Source organism: Aricia agestis, chromosome 2, assembly GCF_905147365.1.
Source record: "Aricia agestis chromosome 2, ilAriAges1.1, whole genome shotgun sequence".
In the NCBI taxonomy this organism is placed as follows: Eukaryota; Metazoa; Arthropoda; class Insecta; order Lepidoptera; family Lycaenidae; genus Aricia; species Aricia agestis.
The window spans coordinates 11,981,239-11,997,450 of NC_056407.1; the positions used below are offsets into that span (position 1 = coordinate 11,981,239).

The following is a 16,212-nucleotide window of genomic DNA, read 5'->3' on the forward strand; positions in this document are numbered from 1 at the left end:
AGTGTTTCAGGCATATACTACCAAAAAGTAAGATTTTGCACCAGGATGTACCTTGGTTCCAAAGGTACCCAACAGAACTTTTGAATCCTTATAGATACAAGTTCGAGGATTTTGGCTTTATTTAAACTACTCCAAGCAAAAGCTTATGGATTCTACATTATTTCTGCTGAACATAGGCCTAAACCTCAACTATTTCTGTACTCAATCTTCATGCTTTTGAAGTCGGTACCAGCTTACCTTAGCGTAAGTTCTATGTCAAGGATCTCAGAACTTTTCCGGGCTGGTAGCGACTTCAAAAGCATGAAGATTGAGTACAGAAATAGTTGAGGTTTAGGCGAAGTCTGAAGACGGCACTATAATAAGGAATAAGAATTATTTGATTATTTTTAGATTATGTTTAAGAATATTACTTTTGTACACCTTGGAAGTCGGTTTTAATTTTTTGTTAAAAAATAATAATGTAAATAGAATTGAATGATCGACACGATCAAAAGCTTTGGCAAAATCTGTGTAGATTGATATAAAATTTGTGTAAAGTAATAAGTTTGTCCCGGTTGATCGGTTAGATACAAAGCCATGTTGATTGGGATTAATAATATGACGCAAATGGGAGTAAACAACATTATAAACGTGTCCTTCAAATATCTTTGCAAATTGTGACAAAATGGATATTGGTCTATAGTTTGTGATATCATTCAAACAACCAGCCTTGTGAATCGGGACAATATGTGCAATTTTCCATAAACCTGGGAATAATCCCTCTTTAATTAACTAATTATATATTATAATGTGAAGTGGCTTTACGAGAGCATCTACACAGAGTCGAATGAAGATGAGTGGTATTCCATCCGGTCCTGCGCCCTTTTTTAATTCTAATTTCTTTATACTTTTCCGAATTTCGTCCTCAGTAATTTCTATGTGAGTAATAGAGTAGTTAGATTTTATCGAGCAAGAATATGAATTTTGTTTTTGAGGGTCATGATAAACAGACGCAAAATATTTAGCGAATAGATCAACAACATCCTTACCCGCTACTCCCACACGGTCACCGTAACAAACTTGATTTGGGACGTTAATACGAGCCTGTATTGATTTCGTATATCGCCAGAAAGATTTAATATTAGAATTCAAATTTTTCTATCCTGTGTACGTACTGTCTAAAACAGATATCCACAGCATTCTTTGCTTTAGTTCTTAAGGAAACAAATGTGTCGTAGTCACGGGGATTATTGTACTTTTTAAATCTAATTATATACTTGTGTTTTTCTTTTGAAATTTTTATAAGTGAAAGTGAGAACCAACATGGGTAGCATTGTTTTTTGGGCTTACTCTTAGGGGTGTATAATTCAATTTTATCCCATAATATGTTATAAAATTTGTGAAGGAAGTCATTACAATTTAAGTAACGAAACTCTATCCAGTTTACAGATTGAAAGTCATGGGGGCATGCCTCATAGTATATTAATACCTCATATAATATAATATAGGTAGGAAATTAGTCCTTACTTATAATATGAAGTCTGAAATTTTACATTTTATTAATTATTTGTAAACTGTGCATGTTTATGTCATTTCACATCCCTAAAAACTTTGAATTAAATTTTTTGTATTATACTTATGTATTAAAATATTTATAATAAGCACATAATTTCATGCTAGACTATGCAATATCGCAACTTTATAATTCCGTTAAAATTTGAATTATTTTCCAGTTGATATTCACGGGCGAAGCCTTACTAAAGGTAGTATTATAGCATAGCATTCAAAACAGAGCAGACATGCCATTCCAGTTCGAAGGTATCAATTTGTACCGCCATATCCAAAACGAACGTTTATCCGTCTGGAATCATTCTTTTAACAAAACTTTGATTGCCAATTTGAATTTCGCCCCAACAGTAGTCATCAGGAGCCAAAGCAACCATTCCGTTTCCGGAGGCGATCTGTTTCAAATTACGAACGCCGTTTAGTATCACGCGAGTCCAAATACAGTTAGTCCAATATTCAGTTTAGATAATTTCGGGTTGCCGTCTAAATACTTTTCGAAATGGTAACTTAATGTTACACTGTCGATAGAATCGAATGATTCATATTTTGAAAGGATTAGCAAATTGATGGCTTACTTTTTGATCTTCTAAATAAAACCTGTTTAGCTTATCCTTTAAATGTTCTTTTCTTCTTCTATGCATCTATCATGAATGCTTTAAACTTAAGCAGATAGCAAGAGTGTTTGACACCAAGCAGTCGTTATGGCAAGTAAATTAAGCATGGGTTAATAAGTAACCAACCTCTAATTAATCAAAAACACAAAAATACCTATTATAACGATATTTAAAATTATTGCTTCATAATTCTTTCCTCCTCCTCAAACCAATTCAAAGATGAACACAATTTAGATGGTGCCAAAACGTTACCATAGCACGGTGGGCTGCTCCTGCCAAAAGAACATTTAAGTGCCCTCCTGAGGCAACAGACGAGCTATCTAATTGAACTGCAAATTATAAGATCGTTAAATGATACCTGAAGGCTGTTGTTTATAGCATTGACGTTTTCGGGTGAATATTTCAAAGTGTAACAAATTTTACCTTAGAGCGCTTACAGACGAACGGCACGTGTCGGCGGCACGCGTCGGCGGCAGTCGACGGCATTCGACGGCACATGTTGGCGGCAGTCGACGACAGTCGGCGGCACGTGTCGGCGGCAGTTGACTTAGAAACTTTGTTTGGACTAATTTGAAGATAAACATAGGTACTGTCTAGTCGGTAATCCGTACGCTGCCGATACAGTGGACGTACCGTAAAAAAATATATCCGTTTGATGCGAGACGTCCGTTGCGTACGATACTGACCTGTGGACCTTTACCTTTATGCGCTACGTCACAACTGCAAGCGTCATAAACTGTCAACGGCTGCCGTCGGCTGCCGTCGACTGCCGTCGACTGCCGTCAACTGCCGCCGACACGTGCCGTCAACTGCCGTCGACTGCCGCTGACACGTGCCGCCAATTGCCGTCGACTGCCGCCGACACGTGCCGCCGACACATGCCGTCCGTAAGATTTTCTTTCGAGGTTGTAAGAGCGCTTAGTGTTTTATTGCGGTAATTCGGTGTTTTATTGCGGAAAAAGAAATTGCATTTGAGGAGATGACAGTTGACACGAAATAAAATGCAGCTGGCTGTATTTTTGGTACACTGTAGGTGCAATAATAATTATTATGTACAATTTACTCTTACAACGACGAAACCTGCCCCTGTACAAAATGTCTTCAAAGCCATGTCAATTGTCAACTAAACCGATTTACTTACATTCAACACTCGGAGCAACAGAATCTTCGACCGCTCCAGGTGTATCATCAAGCGCGAAAGACATAATTAAGTTTTATTCATTGTGCTACTGTTGTACAGTCGAGAGCATAATTTCAGATGCGTGTAGGAATGCCAGTGTCGCCGCGGGGCCGGAAGACGACCGAATTACGGACGCACGCGAAACGACGCGTAATCACAGGAGCTCGAGTTATTGTCAGAGTAAGTGGAGCCATTGGTCAGGGAAAATATATGTGGAATTACTAGCTTTGAAATAGAGCCGCTACAGAGGTCTGCGAGTGCGTAGGTGTTTGTAATACCTGATATCTGGTTTCTATTTCTTTATTTGATCTATTTCACTTTCGAGAATGACGTCGGTATCAAAGTATCGGATGAAATTGAGGTAGGTATTTGATCAAAATGGCTTGACCTCAAGAATGCCGTTTTCGTTTTGGTCATCAAATTTCAATCTTCGAATCAAATGTTTTAATGTTATGTCAAGAAATCGATTTTACACAACTCCTAACATTGCTCCTCAAACATCTTTAAATTGACATTTTGATAGCTTGGAACGCAAGGCGTATTAAAAATACTGGCGGCAAGCCTGTATTTTGTACGCTTTACTTGGACACGAGGGCAATGGTTCGTTCCATATGGTGTGATCCTACAAGGAACAGACAGTAAGCGCTGATAATCCCCCTAAGCCCGATCACACGTCTGCGTAAAGCACGAGCGGAACTGGACCCTGCTTAATTTAGATATTAGTGTCAAATTAAGTATTTGTTTTTTTTGGTTTGTATGAGAAATCAATAAAGTTTTGGAGTTATACTTTAAGCATTTTGACCTTACACTTCAAAGAGATTTGCCGGTATTTATTTCTTCATGTAGGGTAGAAAATGCATCAGAAATACAAAATTTCATTTCTCAAACTTGCTTACTGATACATTATCTAAAAGACATACGAAACATTATCCACACATGACACAACAAGCGTTGCCGGCCTCAATCAAATGTTTGCGCGTTACCTGCTCAAGATACGAGGATAATAATTCAGATAAACGTTCAACAGCTCAAAATAAAGCAAGATTTAGTTGGTTTTGAGTAAACAATGCAATGCATGGACCAATAGCGGTAAAAACGAAACAATATACAGCCGGTAACGCACGGCGGGGCGGTTCCGGCGAGGCCACGCCCCGCGCCCCGCCCATAAGCTCAGGCTAGCGTGATTTATGACAATCTCAAACAATGCTCATAATAAACTACCTTCACATGCGACTCTCCTCTTTCACTCTTATTACTCTGTAGTTATCAGACGCTCTAGAAACGTCAGTCAACATAATCAGAGGGTGCGAGGGCTGCGGCAAAACGATGTAGTAAAAACAAAAAAAATTCGAAAAAATCTGTAGAATTTATTGATTACGAGTATAGTATTAAGCCCCAAAAATTGCTGAAATCTTTGACATAGAAATTATTTATTTTAAGTATTTATTTTAAGTTCGCTGATACCATCTTCAAAAGTGTGAAAATGAAAGAGTAATCGTTGAGTTTTAAGGTTTTAGGACATATTCTATTCTGATGAAACAACTATTTAAAAAATTAGAAATATTTTTTTTTTTATTAAAAAATAATTACGGCCTGTGATTTTTTAAACGGGTACTATTCTGACTATGTACTTGTACTACTCGTACCACTGAAACTAAGTGTCGAAAAAAAAATGTCTATGCCCCATCCCAGAAATCCCAATATTTTTTTATGAAATAAGGGGGCAAGCGAGCAAACGGGTCACTTGATGGAAAGCAACTTCCGTCGCCCATGGACACTCGCAGCATCAGAAGAGCTGCAGATGCGTTGCCGGCCATTTAAAAGGGAATAGGGTAATAGGGGAGGGTAGGGATGGGAAGGGAGGGTATAGGGGAAGGTAGAGAAAGGAATAGGTTAGGGGATTGGGCCTCCGGTAAACTCACTCACTCGGCGAAACATAGGGCAAGTGCTGTTTCACGCCGGTTTTCTGTGAGAACGTGGTATTTCTCCGGTCGAACCGGCCCATTCGTGCCGAAGCTTGGCTCTCCCACGTCTAAAGGCTCCCAGGCTTCTGTAGTATTTCCATGCTTAATTCCCTGGACTGTTTTGTCATAAATACCTACGGGAAACAATATGTTGAAGAGGACATCACTATTGTCACAATACAAGCAAAGTGAACTTACGTACAATATCACTAGAGTTGAAATTCCCTTGCAGGTTTACGAAGGCATATGATACAGAATGTCGTTGACCGCCACGCACCTGGTGGCAACCGCAATCCCACGTCGGTGATGTATCGATGTATGGATTGTATAAAATTTAATCATACAAAAGGTTTTTTAGACTTTTTTACTTCACCCATTCATACAAAATTGAGGCGTGTGATGTGCTTAGTGAATGAAGATGGTTGGTCTCTTGCTGCCGCACTCTCAGAAATTGAGTGATTACTTAACCTTTATTTTATACTAGCTGTTGCCCGCGACTTCGTCCGCGTGAACACTAGTTAAATTTTGAAAATCGGTCCACAAATGGCGTAGTTGTCCGAGAACAAATACAAAAAAGTAAAATATATCCTCCTCCTTTTCGGAAGTCGGTTAAAAAGTAGCCTAAGTCATAACTTAGGCTACTTTTTAACCGACTGACCGCGACCGATGTAGTAAGGCATACCTTACTACATCAGCTATGTGCCAAAAAAAGTCCCGTCAAAATCGCTCCAGCCATTTCAGAGATTAGCCGGAACAAACAGACAGACAGACAGACAGACATACAGACAAAAATTGTAAAAAACGGTTGTTTTGGTGTATGTAGCGTATTCATATGCATGTAGTAAAAAACGGTTCTTTCAATATTACAATCAGACACTCCAATATTATTTATATGTATAGATGTAAGGTAAATTTAATCAAATTAATTATTCATTAATTTGTCTCAGTGCGGCTGAAATTCGTTACACTTTTTAACTGACTTCCAAAAAACGAGGAGGTTATATATTCGGCTGTGGATATTTTTTTATTTTTTTATTTTTGTATGTTTAACGATTGCTCCGCCGTTTGTGAACAGATTTTCGAAATTTTTGTTTTGTTGTATTAGGTTTCACTCCAATTTGGTCCAATTTTCACAAAAATGGTGACCTGATGATGAGAACCATGAGTAATCGAGGGAGCTCTTCGAAATTTATATGGAAACATATGGTGATTTTTGTTTTATGAGAAGCATCCTAAGCATATGCTACCAAAACGCAAGATTTTGCAACGAGGTATACAACTGTTCCGAAGATACTAAGAGAACTCCGGATTCCTTATAGATACAAGTTTGGGGGTTTCAAAACTGTTTTAAGAACTGAAAGCATATGCTACTATGCAAATTACATTCATCATCATCATCATCATCATTACCACGTCAGAGTCACCAATGTCACCAAAATTGAACATAACAAATTCAACCTTAACTCCAGAGCGTAAGGCACACATTTGACATTACTTCGGAGAAGTAAGCTACTTCGATAATACAAGTAACATTAATTAAATAATTAATGTTACGTGTATCTTTTAATTAAATAATTATACACTTTCCTTGCACTTATTCCACTTTATTTTAAAAAATACACACCTGATGATGATTTTTTTGAAACCGGTCGTGTATTTAACAATTATGTAATAAACATCTTAAAATAAAGTGGAATAAGTGCAAGGAAAGTGTATAAATATTTAATTGGGAGATACAAGTAACATTAATTATTTAATTAATGTTACGTCTTGTATTATCGAAGCAACGACTTAACAGAAGGCCTACTTAACCACGGATACCGTAGCGGGGGGACGGGGGGGCGCAGCCCCCGCGCCCCGAAAGGGGTGCGGTGCCAGTTACAAAAGTTTCAAATATTCTGGCAGACTGAAGATTCAGCTATATCTGGTACCGACTTCAAAATGATGAAGATTGAGTACAGAAATACCTAGTTGAGTTTTAGCCGAATACAGAAAAAGGCACTATTAGATAGGAAAAATTATTTAATACTTTTTAGTTCATATTATAAGGATGTTATTATTGTTTTTACCTTGGAAGTCGGTTTTAATTTTTTGTTAAAAATAATTAAATATTTTTTCCAAATTTACAGTTTTTAAATTTGATAGAGAAGGCTTGGTGAGGATTTTATTTCTTTATCAAAATCACGGTGTTGCCCGCAAATTCGTTCGTGCGGAAATTTGATAATTATTGCGTGGGAGGCGTATAGTTTTTCGTGCCTTCAGATTCAAAGATTTTGTATGAGGATGTAACAGCTAAATACTTAATAGATAGACGTTTTTGTAAAATTAATTATTAGGCATCAGATTAGGATTGCTTTCTATTGAACATGACGTAGTACAACATTCTGAAAACATTTGCTTCAAAATTGAGAAATAAAACTATTTTTAATTTATTTTCATTTTATTATTTCTACCTGATAAGGAATACCAGAGTGGCTACCTATAACTTTACTTTATTATCTCTATCACTACAATATTAATTTTTTTCACTTCATTTTCCTTTTTCGTAAAATTGGTAGAGTACTTATCTACGTATTTGCTACGTACTGTGGCCGATGAAACTTGCAATGTTTTTTTATTGAATTCGCATACTTATATAAAAATTATTTAGAGCTCTGATTTAACTTTTTAATTCAGTCTTATATATAATATTGTTTACATATTAATTTAAAAAAATATATTTATAAATCTTGTTTGTCTCGACGATTAAATCAATTTGGATAATTTTAGTCTTGAAACATTCGTAAAAGTCCAGGTAAGCTTTATAATATTATGATGAAAGTGATATTTCACCAGATCATCTAGTATATAATATTATATTAGATAATTCACTGACACGGGTGGAGTATCTTAGATTATACACTAGCTAAAAGCTGAGCTTTGTGAAGGCTGCGTGGTAGTTAAATCTTTAAAGCGGCGTTTTTTAAATATTTTTATAGTACCCAAACCTTGACTGACCTATCTACATTTAAAAGATCTTGACTGACCAATGATAACACATCTATAACATATAAATGAAAATTACTCTGTTAAAGCACAAATCAATAGGCGTTATAGTTCTTCCGTAAAATGTACCACAAAAGTGCTCAGTGTGCCGAGGCCCGAGTATGAGTTCTTTGTTTCACATTCTATCGTGAACGAGTTTGGCGTTTACTAATATTTTGTATGGGAGCTGGGCTCACTCCCGTGAGCATCGCTAGGTGGCTCTGTACAAATCTCATACAAAATATTAGTAAACGCCAAACGCGTTCACGATCGAATGTGAAACAAAAATTCACACTCGGCACACAGGTTCAGGGATATACTATCTAATAAAACATTACACACTACAACGCGCACTCTACCATATTTTGACTGACACGAATTATACTCTTTTATTTATGGATAAATAAATCCTGAGCTGGCAGGTAAACCTATTTGGATATCGATCTACTTTAGGGAGTCGCCATTTTAGCCCCGCTGAACTTTTTATTTACTATGCTGGTGCTCCCTCTAACGTGAAAATATTGGAAAAATAATATTATGTTTTATCGCAGCAACAACAATGGCTGTTACAATGTCAGAAATTGATGGACCAACAATCAACATACTAAAAATAGTAAAATACGTATAAAACATTCTTTTGAGACCTTTGAAGAGTGAAAACTCCCAAAACTCAACCCAAAAACAAACTCCAACCAACTCAACCCAAAAAAATATTGCATAAACAAAATTCTTAAAAAGTGTTTGCATAAAAATTTCATAAAATTATAATTGAGTGTTGTCTGTAGAGAAGTTTATACGCGTGCAAAATAACTTCTAACAATGGGCACTTAATTATTTGTAGTACGATGTTGATGCATCTAGTAGCTAATTACATAACAAAATCTACATATTAATATCATTTTTCTAGAGAAATAAATTAATAGTACGGGAGCCCTAGAACATTTTTTTTATTACTATCAAGCTAATTTTTTGTAAGTAGCTTCATTTTGATAAGACGAACAACATTTTTATTTGCGCAAAATCTCGAAAGTGCTAGCTAACAGAGATAGAAAGGATTTCAAACTTTGAATTGATGGTCCTAAAATATGGACTGTTTTATTTGTAGGACAATGCTACTCTTAAATTATATGACTATTAATCTATATAATATATCAATATACAAAAAATCAGCTTGTTAGGGTTCCGTTTTAGGGTTCAGTAGTCAACCAAGTTTTGTTGATTACAGAACCCTAAAATGTATCCCTAACAAGCTGATTTTTTGTATTTTGATAGGTTAATCTTATATATAAAATTCTCGTGCCACAATGTTAGGCCGCGTACTTCTCCTAAACGGCTTTACTGATTTTAACCAAATTTTATATGCAAATTCAGTGGGTCGGAGAACTGGCTACTGGGTACTTTTTATATTGATAAGTGCATTTTTTTAAATAAATAATAGTAAATGATTACAACTCTGTACTGTTACAACTGACGGCGACCATTGTTTGTGTGACGGGATAGCGATGGACGTTGTCATGGTAACATACTTATTTAGTCACTTCAATAAAATAATATGGGTGAAATACTTGATTCATATTATGCCAAAGCAACGTTTGCCCGGACAGCTAGTAGTTATATAATTTAATATTACCATTGTTCTACAAATAGAATAATCAATATTTTAGGACAACCATTCATCAAGTCAAAGTATGAAATCCTTTCTATCTCTGTTAGCTACCACTTTCAAGATTTTTTGCAAATAAAAATGTTGTTCGTCTTATCAAAATGAAGCTACTCACAAAAAATTAACTTGATAGTAATAAAAAAAATATTCTAGGGCTCCCGTACTATAGCAATTTATAAATTATTGAATACACATATAGAGTTTCATAATAAACTATTTTTGTTGAAAAATCACTTATGAAATAAATTTTTGAATCAGAAAAAATGTAGCAATTGTCAAAAACCAGAATTTTCAGAATGTAGAGCCACATTTTTTACCTAATCCCTATTCCACTTTGAACCCAACAAAAAACTATTGTTAACAAATACACCTCGTAGCATACCAATTAAAACGTCAGGTGAAAAAAGTTAGTAGCAGATGTCAAAATAAAAAATAACAGGTACAACTGACGATACGTTTGAATCAGGTGCGGCGCGGAGGCTCTATAGAGCTCCGACGGGCGGCGCGCGAGCGAGCAGGTGCCGCCTTTGGAGGGGAGCACCTTACTCGACGTCTTACAAACATGCTCGTGCGCATCCACTAGCTCCTATCCCTTGCACGCAGAGACGAATTTCCAATAACCACGTCTCGCCTAAGCTTTAGGGCTTACTCCTCTCCTTTTTATCGAACAAAAAATGAACTGTAAACGCGATCACGGCCGTGGCTAAGGTCAATGTTAGCGCTTCCTTCAGTGCTCGTTTAGAGAAGAACGCGAGCGCATCCTGCGTATAGCACCCCGAGTGGTACTGCGCTGATATTGTCGCAGAACAATATTAGGCCGGGTTGAACGAACTCGGTACTTATAGTGTTTTACGTGAACTATTTAACCGTGGTAAATTGTGGCTTCGATCGATTACCGAAATTCATAAACTTCAGCTTTTCAGTGATGGAAGAGACTTATCATAAAAATTAATTACCTGCCTAGGAATCTAATTTTCATATTTATTTTGATTTGATGTGCTGGTGAGGAACATTAAAATGGAGACATTAGTTCTGATCCCCCAAGACCTGTGCTTGGCGCTACGACCGGGGGGTGCCAGGGGAAGAGAGGCCTCGATCAGCGTGTGGAGCTCCGCCGAAATTCAGAGGGGAACCCTGCTCTACCCGTTCCAAGGGACAATACGGATTGACAAGCTTCACGTTTATTCCTATGTTCCAGACCATGACGTGAGTATTTTCTTCATGACATTGTAGTCATATATATTTTTTATAAAAATATAATTTTAATATTGTTCTTTCTCTTTTGACACATGCCTAAACTTTCTTAGAACCTTTACTAATCTAGGTATAGATGTAAGCCAAAAAGTTTGCAAAAGTTTATTTGTTAAGTAAGTTTACTTGAAAAGCTCTCAAATCTCAAAATATTTTTTAATTCAAGGTTTTATTTAATTCATTATTTTATATGTTATTTATAGGTTAATTCAGATAATGTCAAATTAATGATAAGATGACATTAAAATAAGTAAGTATACAGTAAAAGTTTCGGACTTAAAAAATAGTCTGTATAATAAATTATTATTAACACAATGTACTTAATTGAAATTGCCATGAGTATTAAAAATCGTAACAGGTTTTTACGAATATTTCTAATAGTAATGAAATAAATATTAAAGCACATATTGATAGACATTTTGAGACCTTAGGTCTCCGAAGGCTCAAATTTAATATCTGTATTTATCCTTAATTTATTGAATTAAAGTCTTATTCATAAAAATAAAGTATAACAATATATTTAAATTACTTTCTTTATAAGCAGAAAAATATGCAAAAATAATTAATTTATTCATGTGACATAATATTACGTATTAATGAATATTAAATAGCTGATGATGCCTCATAGCTTTTATGGACGATTTAGTCAGATTTATTATAAGCATATGTAAATATTTAAATATCAATCGGATTTTTGTACAAAATCGAAGGAAACTAACGACTTTAATTGCCAGGATTTTGCTGCCCAGGATGTGACTAAGTTGTGGCATTATGACATTTTGCATTGTTTTTTTTTATTTGATATAATGTTTGTTTAGATGTCAATTAGTAGGTTAACTAATTATGAATAATTATCATATTATTATAGACACTTGATGTAGGTGAGAAGCTTAGCCTAAAGAAATAAATCATTTTGAGAGCATTATACATGTATAATTATACATGTACTAGCTGTCCCGGTGAACTTCGTGTCACTTTAAAACCTTCCCTGGACTTCTCCGAATATTTTAAGATTAAAATCAGCCCAATCCGTTCAGCCGTTTTCGTGTTTTAGCGCGACTAACACATTTGAAAATCCATTTTTATATATAAGATAAGATAAAGCTCTCAAAATGATTTATAATATTTTTAAAAACTTTAGAAAATAATGTGGTATTTGCTACATCGTCCTAGATAATATAGTCAATAGGCAATCCTGAAACATGACATTTATAAAAATAGCGAAAAAAAAAATAGATTTATTATAAGTTCCGTATCCGGATCCAAAATCCATTTTTTAATTAATAAAACAATGGACAATATAGGCTTCTACGGTTTCACCTATTTGTTTAAAGAAAATTTTCATAAAGTCGATGAAAAATTGACATAAAATAGCCTTGCTGAATGTCAGGTCGCATACAGTTAGATAATTATAAGACAATGCGTGCCATGTGCGCATACACTAGCAAGAGGTAAAGGTTACTGCAAATGTCATTTTTTCCACCTAAATGCCACGTAACGGTTCATAAATATATATCCATATCCCCATAAGATAGGGATAGGTAGACATATTATTATTCCATAATATTGCCCTCCATACTAATTTATATAAAATGTGTTTATCTATATATTTATGTTACTTATTCACGCATAAAATATAGCTGAACCGATTTTGCTGAAAGTTAGTATGGAGATATTTTGAGTCCCAGGAAAGGACGCGCGATTAACGAAGTTTGGAGCCACGTAGTAACGGTAGCCATCTTGTTATTAATATTAAATATATAAATGTTTTACTACCCGCAAAGCCTTCCGAGGATGACTTATGCCAAAAAATATTGTTAAAGATAACATGAATAATAAATTAATTATATTTTATTTCATTTGACATTTTGTTTTTATAGTTAAAGTTAAAGTTATAGTATTGATAAAAAATAAAACAAAGAGCAAACCTATAAATGTGAGCCATTTTGCACTTTTTGCGGATGTAGTTCAGTTCATAAAAATAATTACAATACTTCTGTAATAATTATATTATAAACTTGTATAAAACTAGCTTACATTCTTAACAATAATATAAAGAAAATAATATTCTATTATACTAATTATTAATTTATTTTATTTTACGTCTTAAATTAGTAATGTAGGTAGTAAACAGGTAAGGTTAACTCTACATAAGTGCCCTGACCGGATACATAAGCAACTTGCTTCCTATACAAAGTAAAACATAGGAATACACTTTGTCTAATAGGCTTGGTCTCTGTCAGGTATTTGTTTGTATTTTCAGGCATATTTGAAAGTTGCTAGAGATCGCTGAATGGTTGAAATTCGACCCTAAATTAAATTATCAATGCTATTACCAAAATATTCACTTTCTTCTTCTTCTTTTGGCTCCGCGTTTAAAGTGTTGACTGTTTCAGATTTATTAATAAAAACAACAATTCATTTTTAATTTGACAACATACTTCAACCATAAATAAAAGATTATATAATTCGTGTGCCTAGGTTTATCATTCAAAATATCGTAGTGTGCACAGTATTGTAGTGTGTGTAATATTTAATTTATTAAAATTATGTATGATAAAAGCATAGTTTTAAAATAAAATAATTTTGTCTGGATGCATTCCTTCAACATATAAACTACAACTGTGCACAATTTCATGCTCCTACGAAAAAAGGGGTCCAAAGTTTTACGCTCGCGTATTAATAAATAGATAATTTACATTATACATTTACATCTACATTATAATAAGTTATTTTATTTTTCGTGACGTTAACGGACTTTAAACATTACTAGCTATTTGACCGAGCTTTGCTCGGTATTCGATAAAACACAAATAAAATGACATTTTCTAAAAATGATATTCCTAGCTATATCGATTTATCGCCCCCGAAACCCCCTATATACAAAATTTCATGAAAATCGTTGGAACCGATTCCGAGATTCCAATTATATATATTTTTTTTTTTTTTTTTATGAAATAAGGGGGCAAACGAGCAAACGGGTGACCTGATGGAAAGCAACTTCCGTCGCCCATGGACACTCGCAGCATCAGAAGAGCTGCAAGTGCGTTGCCGACCTTTTAAGGGGGAATAGGGTAATAGGGGAGGGTAGGGAAGGGAAGGGAATAGTTGAGGGTAGGGAAGGGAATAGGGTAGGGGTTAGGGGATTGGGCCTCCGGTAAACTCACTCACTCGGCGAAACACAGCGCAAGCGCTGTTTCACGCCGGTTTTCTGTGAGAACGTGGTATTTATCCGGTCGAGCCGGCCCATTCGTGCCGAAGCATGGCTCTCCCACGTATGTATATATATATATATATATATATAAGAATTACTCGTTTAAAGATATAAGATATAACTCTCAATGTTGGTCTACAAAACGTCTTTGAATTTTTGAAAACTCTGAATCCATATTGATTAAAAAGACCAAAAGCATTCAGTAAAATAAAAACAAAACTTTACAGTACTAAACAAGAAGCACGTACTTTATCTCTTATTTTCTCTCGTTGTTCATAAACAAATAATCATCTGGAACCACAATCAGTGCAGTTACGGCTCTCTCACGTAACGTTTTGGTTACAGACCTATCGATGTGTAACCACATGATTATGTTTGGTTTTCCATTTAAGTGTATACCGTTGAATAAGTTTTCACCCAATCGCTTCTTTATTTTCTTGTAAACTAGACGTGACCTGAAACGTTACCATGCGTTTAATTTCATTAAAACTGATTCTACAGTGTGTAACAAAAATAAGTGATAATACTTTAGGGTGTGTACGTGTTCCTTGTAGAGAGTTCGCTGTGAAAGTAGCAGCGCTGAAAGACCAAACATTTTTTCACTTTTGTACGGGCAAGAGCGTCACGAGTTTTCTCATACAAAAGTGAAAAAAAAAATTTGGTCTTTCAGCGCTGCTACTTTCACAGTGAACTCTGTACAAGGAACACGTACACACCCTTAAGTATTATCACTTATTTTTGTTACACCCTGTATAAAATAAGAGGGCAAACGAGCAAACGGGTCACCTGATGGGAAGGTCTTCTTGAAGGTTTGCAGGTTGTATAGGTGCGGAATTACTGCAGCTGGTGACAGTCGACATTTAGCCGAGAAATACGGGGGGGGAGCCGGTATATAGAACATATTCACCTGTACTATCATCTGCATAGCAATGAATGCCGTTGGTCTGTAACATGTCATTGATGTGCAGTATGAATAGAGTAGGTGATAGCACACAGCTTTGAGGGACACCAGCATTAAAATACTGAGTTTCAGAGCATTCACCGTCAACTACGACCTTCTGTTCTGTTTGCTAAGAAACTTGTGACCCATTTGCATAATATCTCGGAGAACTCATATTATTATTTTTTTCTATGGACGCTTCACACCACGTCAGTCTGGCCCCGTGCTAAGTACCTAAAGGGCTTATGTTACAGGTACCAGACAACGGAAATATATTTAATACTTTTATACTATACATATATTTAAGATTTTTATTATATCATACACATTTAATACACATCCAGACCCGGGAACATTGAAAACTTTTTGTTCCGTCGGCGGGATTCGAACCCGCGACCCCCGGCTTGAGCTACCAACGCACTCACCACTGAGCCACAGAGGTCGTCAATTATGATGGAAGCTTTGGTAGCAGCGCTTTGTGCCAAACCCGATAAAAGGCCTTCGCAATATCCAAACTAACAGCTAAAGCCCCTCCCTTCGTTTCAATCACCTGAGCCTAAAGATGAGTAAGGTACACCAAGAGATCACCAGCTGAGCGACCCTTACAGAACCTGTACTGTTTGTCACTTAGCAATCCCTGACCGTCCAAGTATCGAAGAAGCTGGCTATTGATAATGGATTCCATTGTCTTCGAGAAGAGAGAGGTTATAGCGATTGGTCTGTAGTTGGAAGGATTTGAGCGGTCACCTTTTTTGGGGATCGGGTGCACCAAGGCTGTGTGCATCATTTATAGCGTGAACAGGCTGACAAATATCTA

General features: G+C 35.7%; 1 protein-coding gene across 1 annotated transcript in view; it reads left to right on the plus strand.

The window, feature by feature from the left end:
• The first annotated feature begins 10,740 nt into the window (after positions 1-10,740).
• Positions 10,741-16,212, plus strand: part of LOC121739876 (zinc finger protein 177-like) — a 63,985-nt gene continuing 58,513 nt past the window's right edge. Inside the window, exon 1 of the mRNA XM_042132469.1 lies at positions 10,741-11,196. Within this exon, the coding sequence (XP_041988403.1) occupies positions 11,008-11,196 (189 nt within the window). The 5' untranslated portion in view covers positions 10,741-11,007. The remainder of the gene's footprint in view (positions 11,197-16,212) is intronic.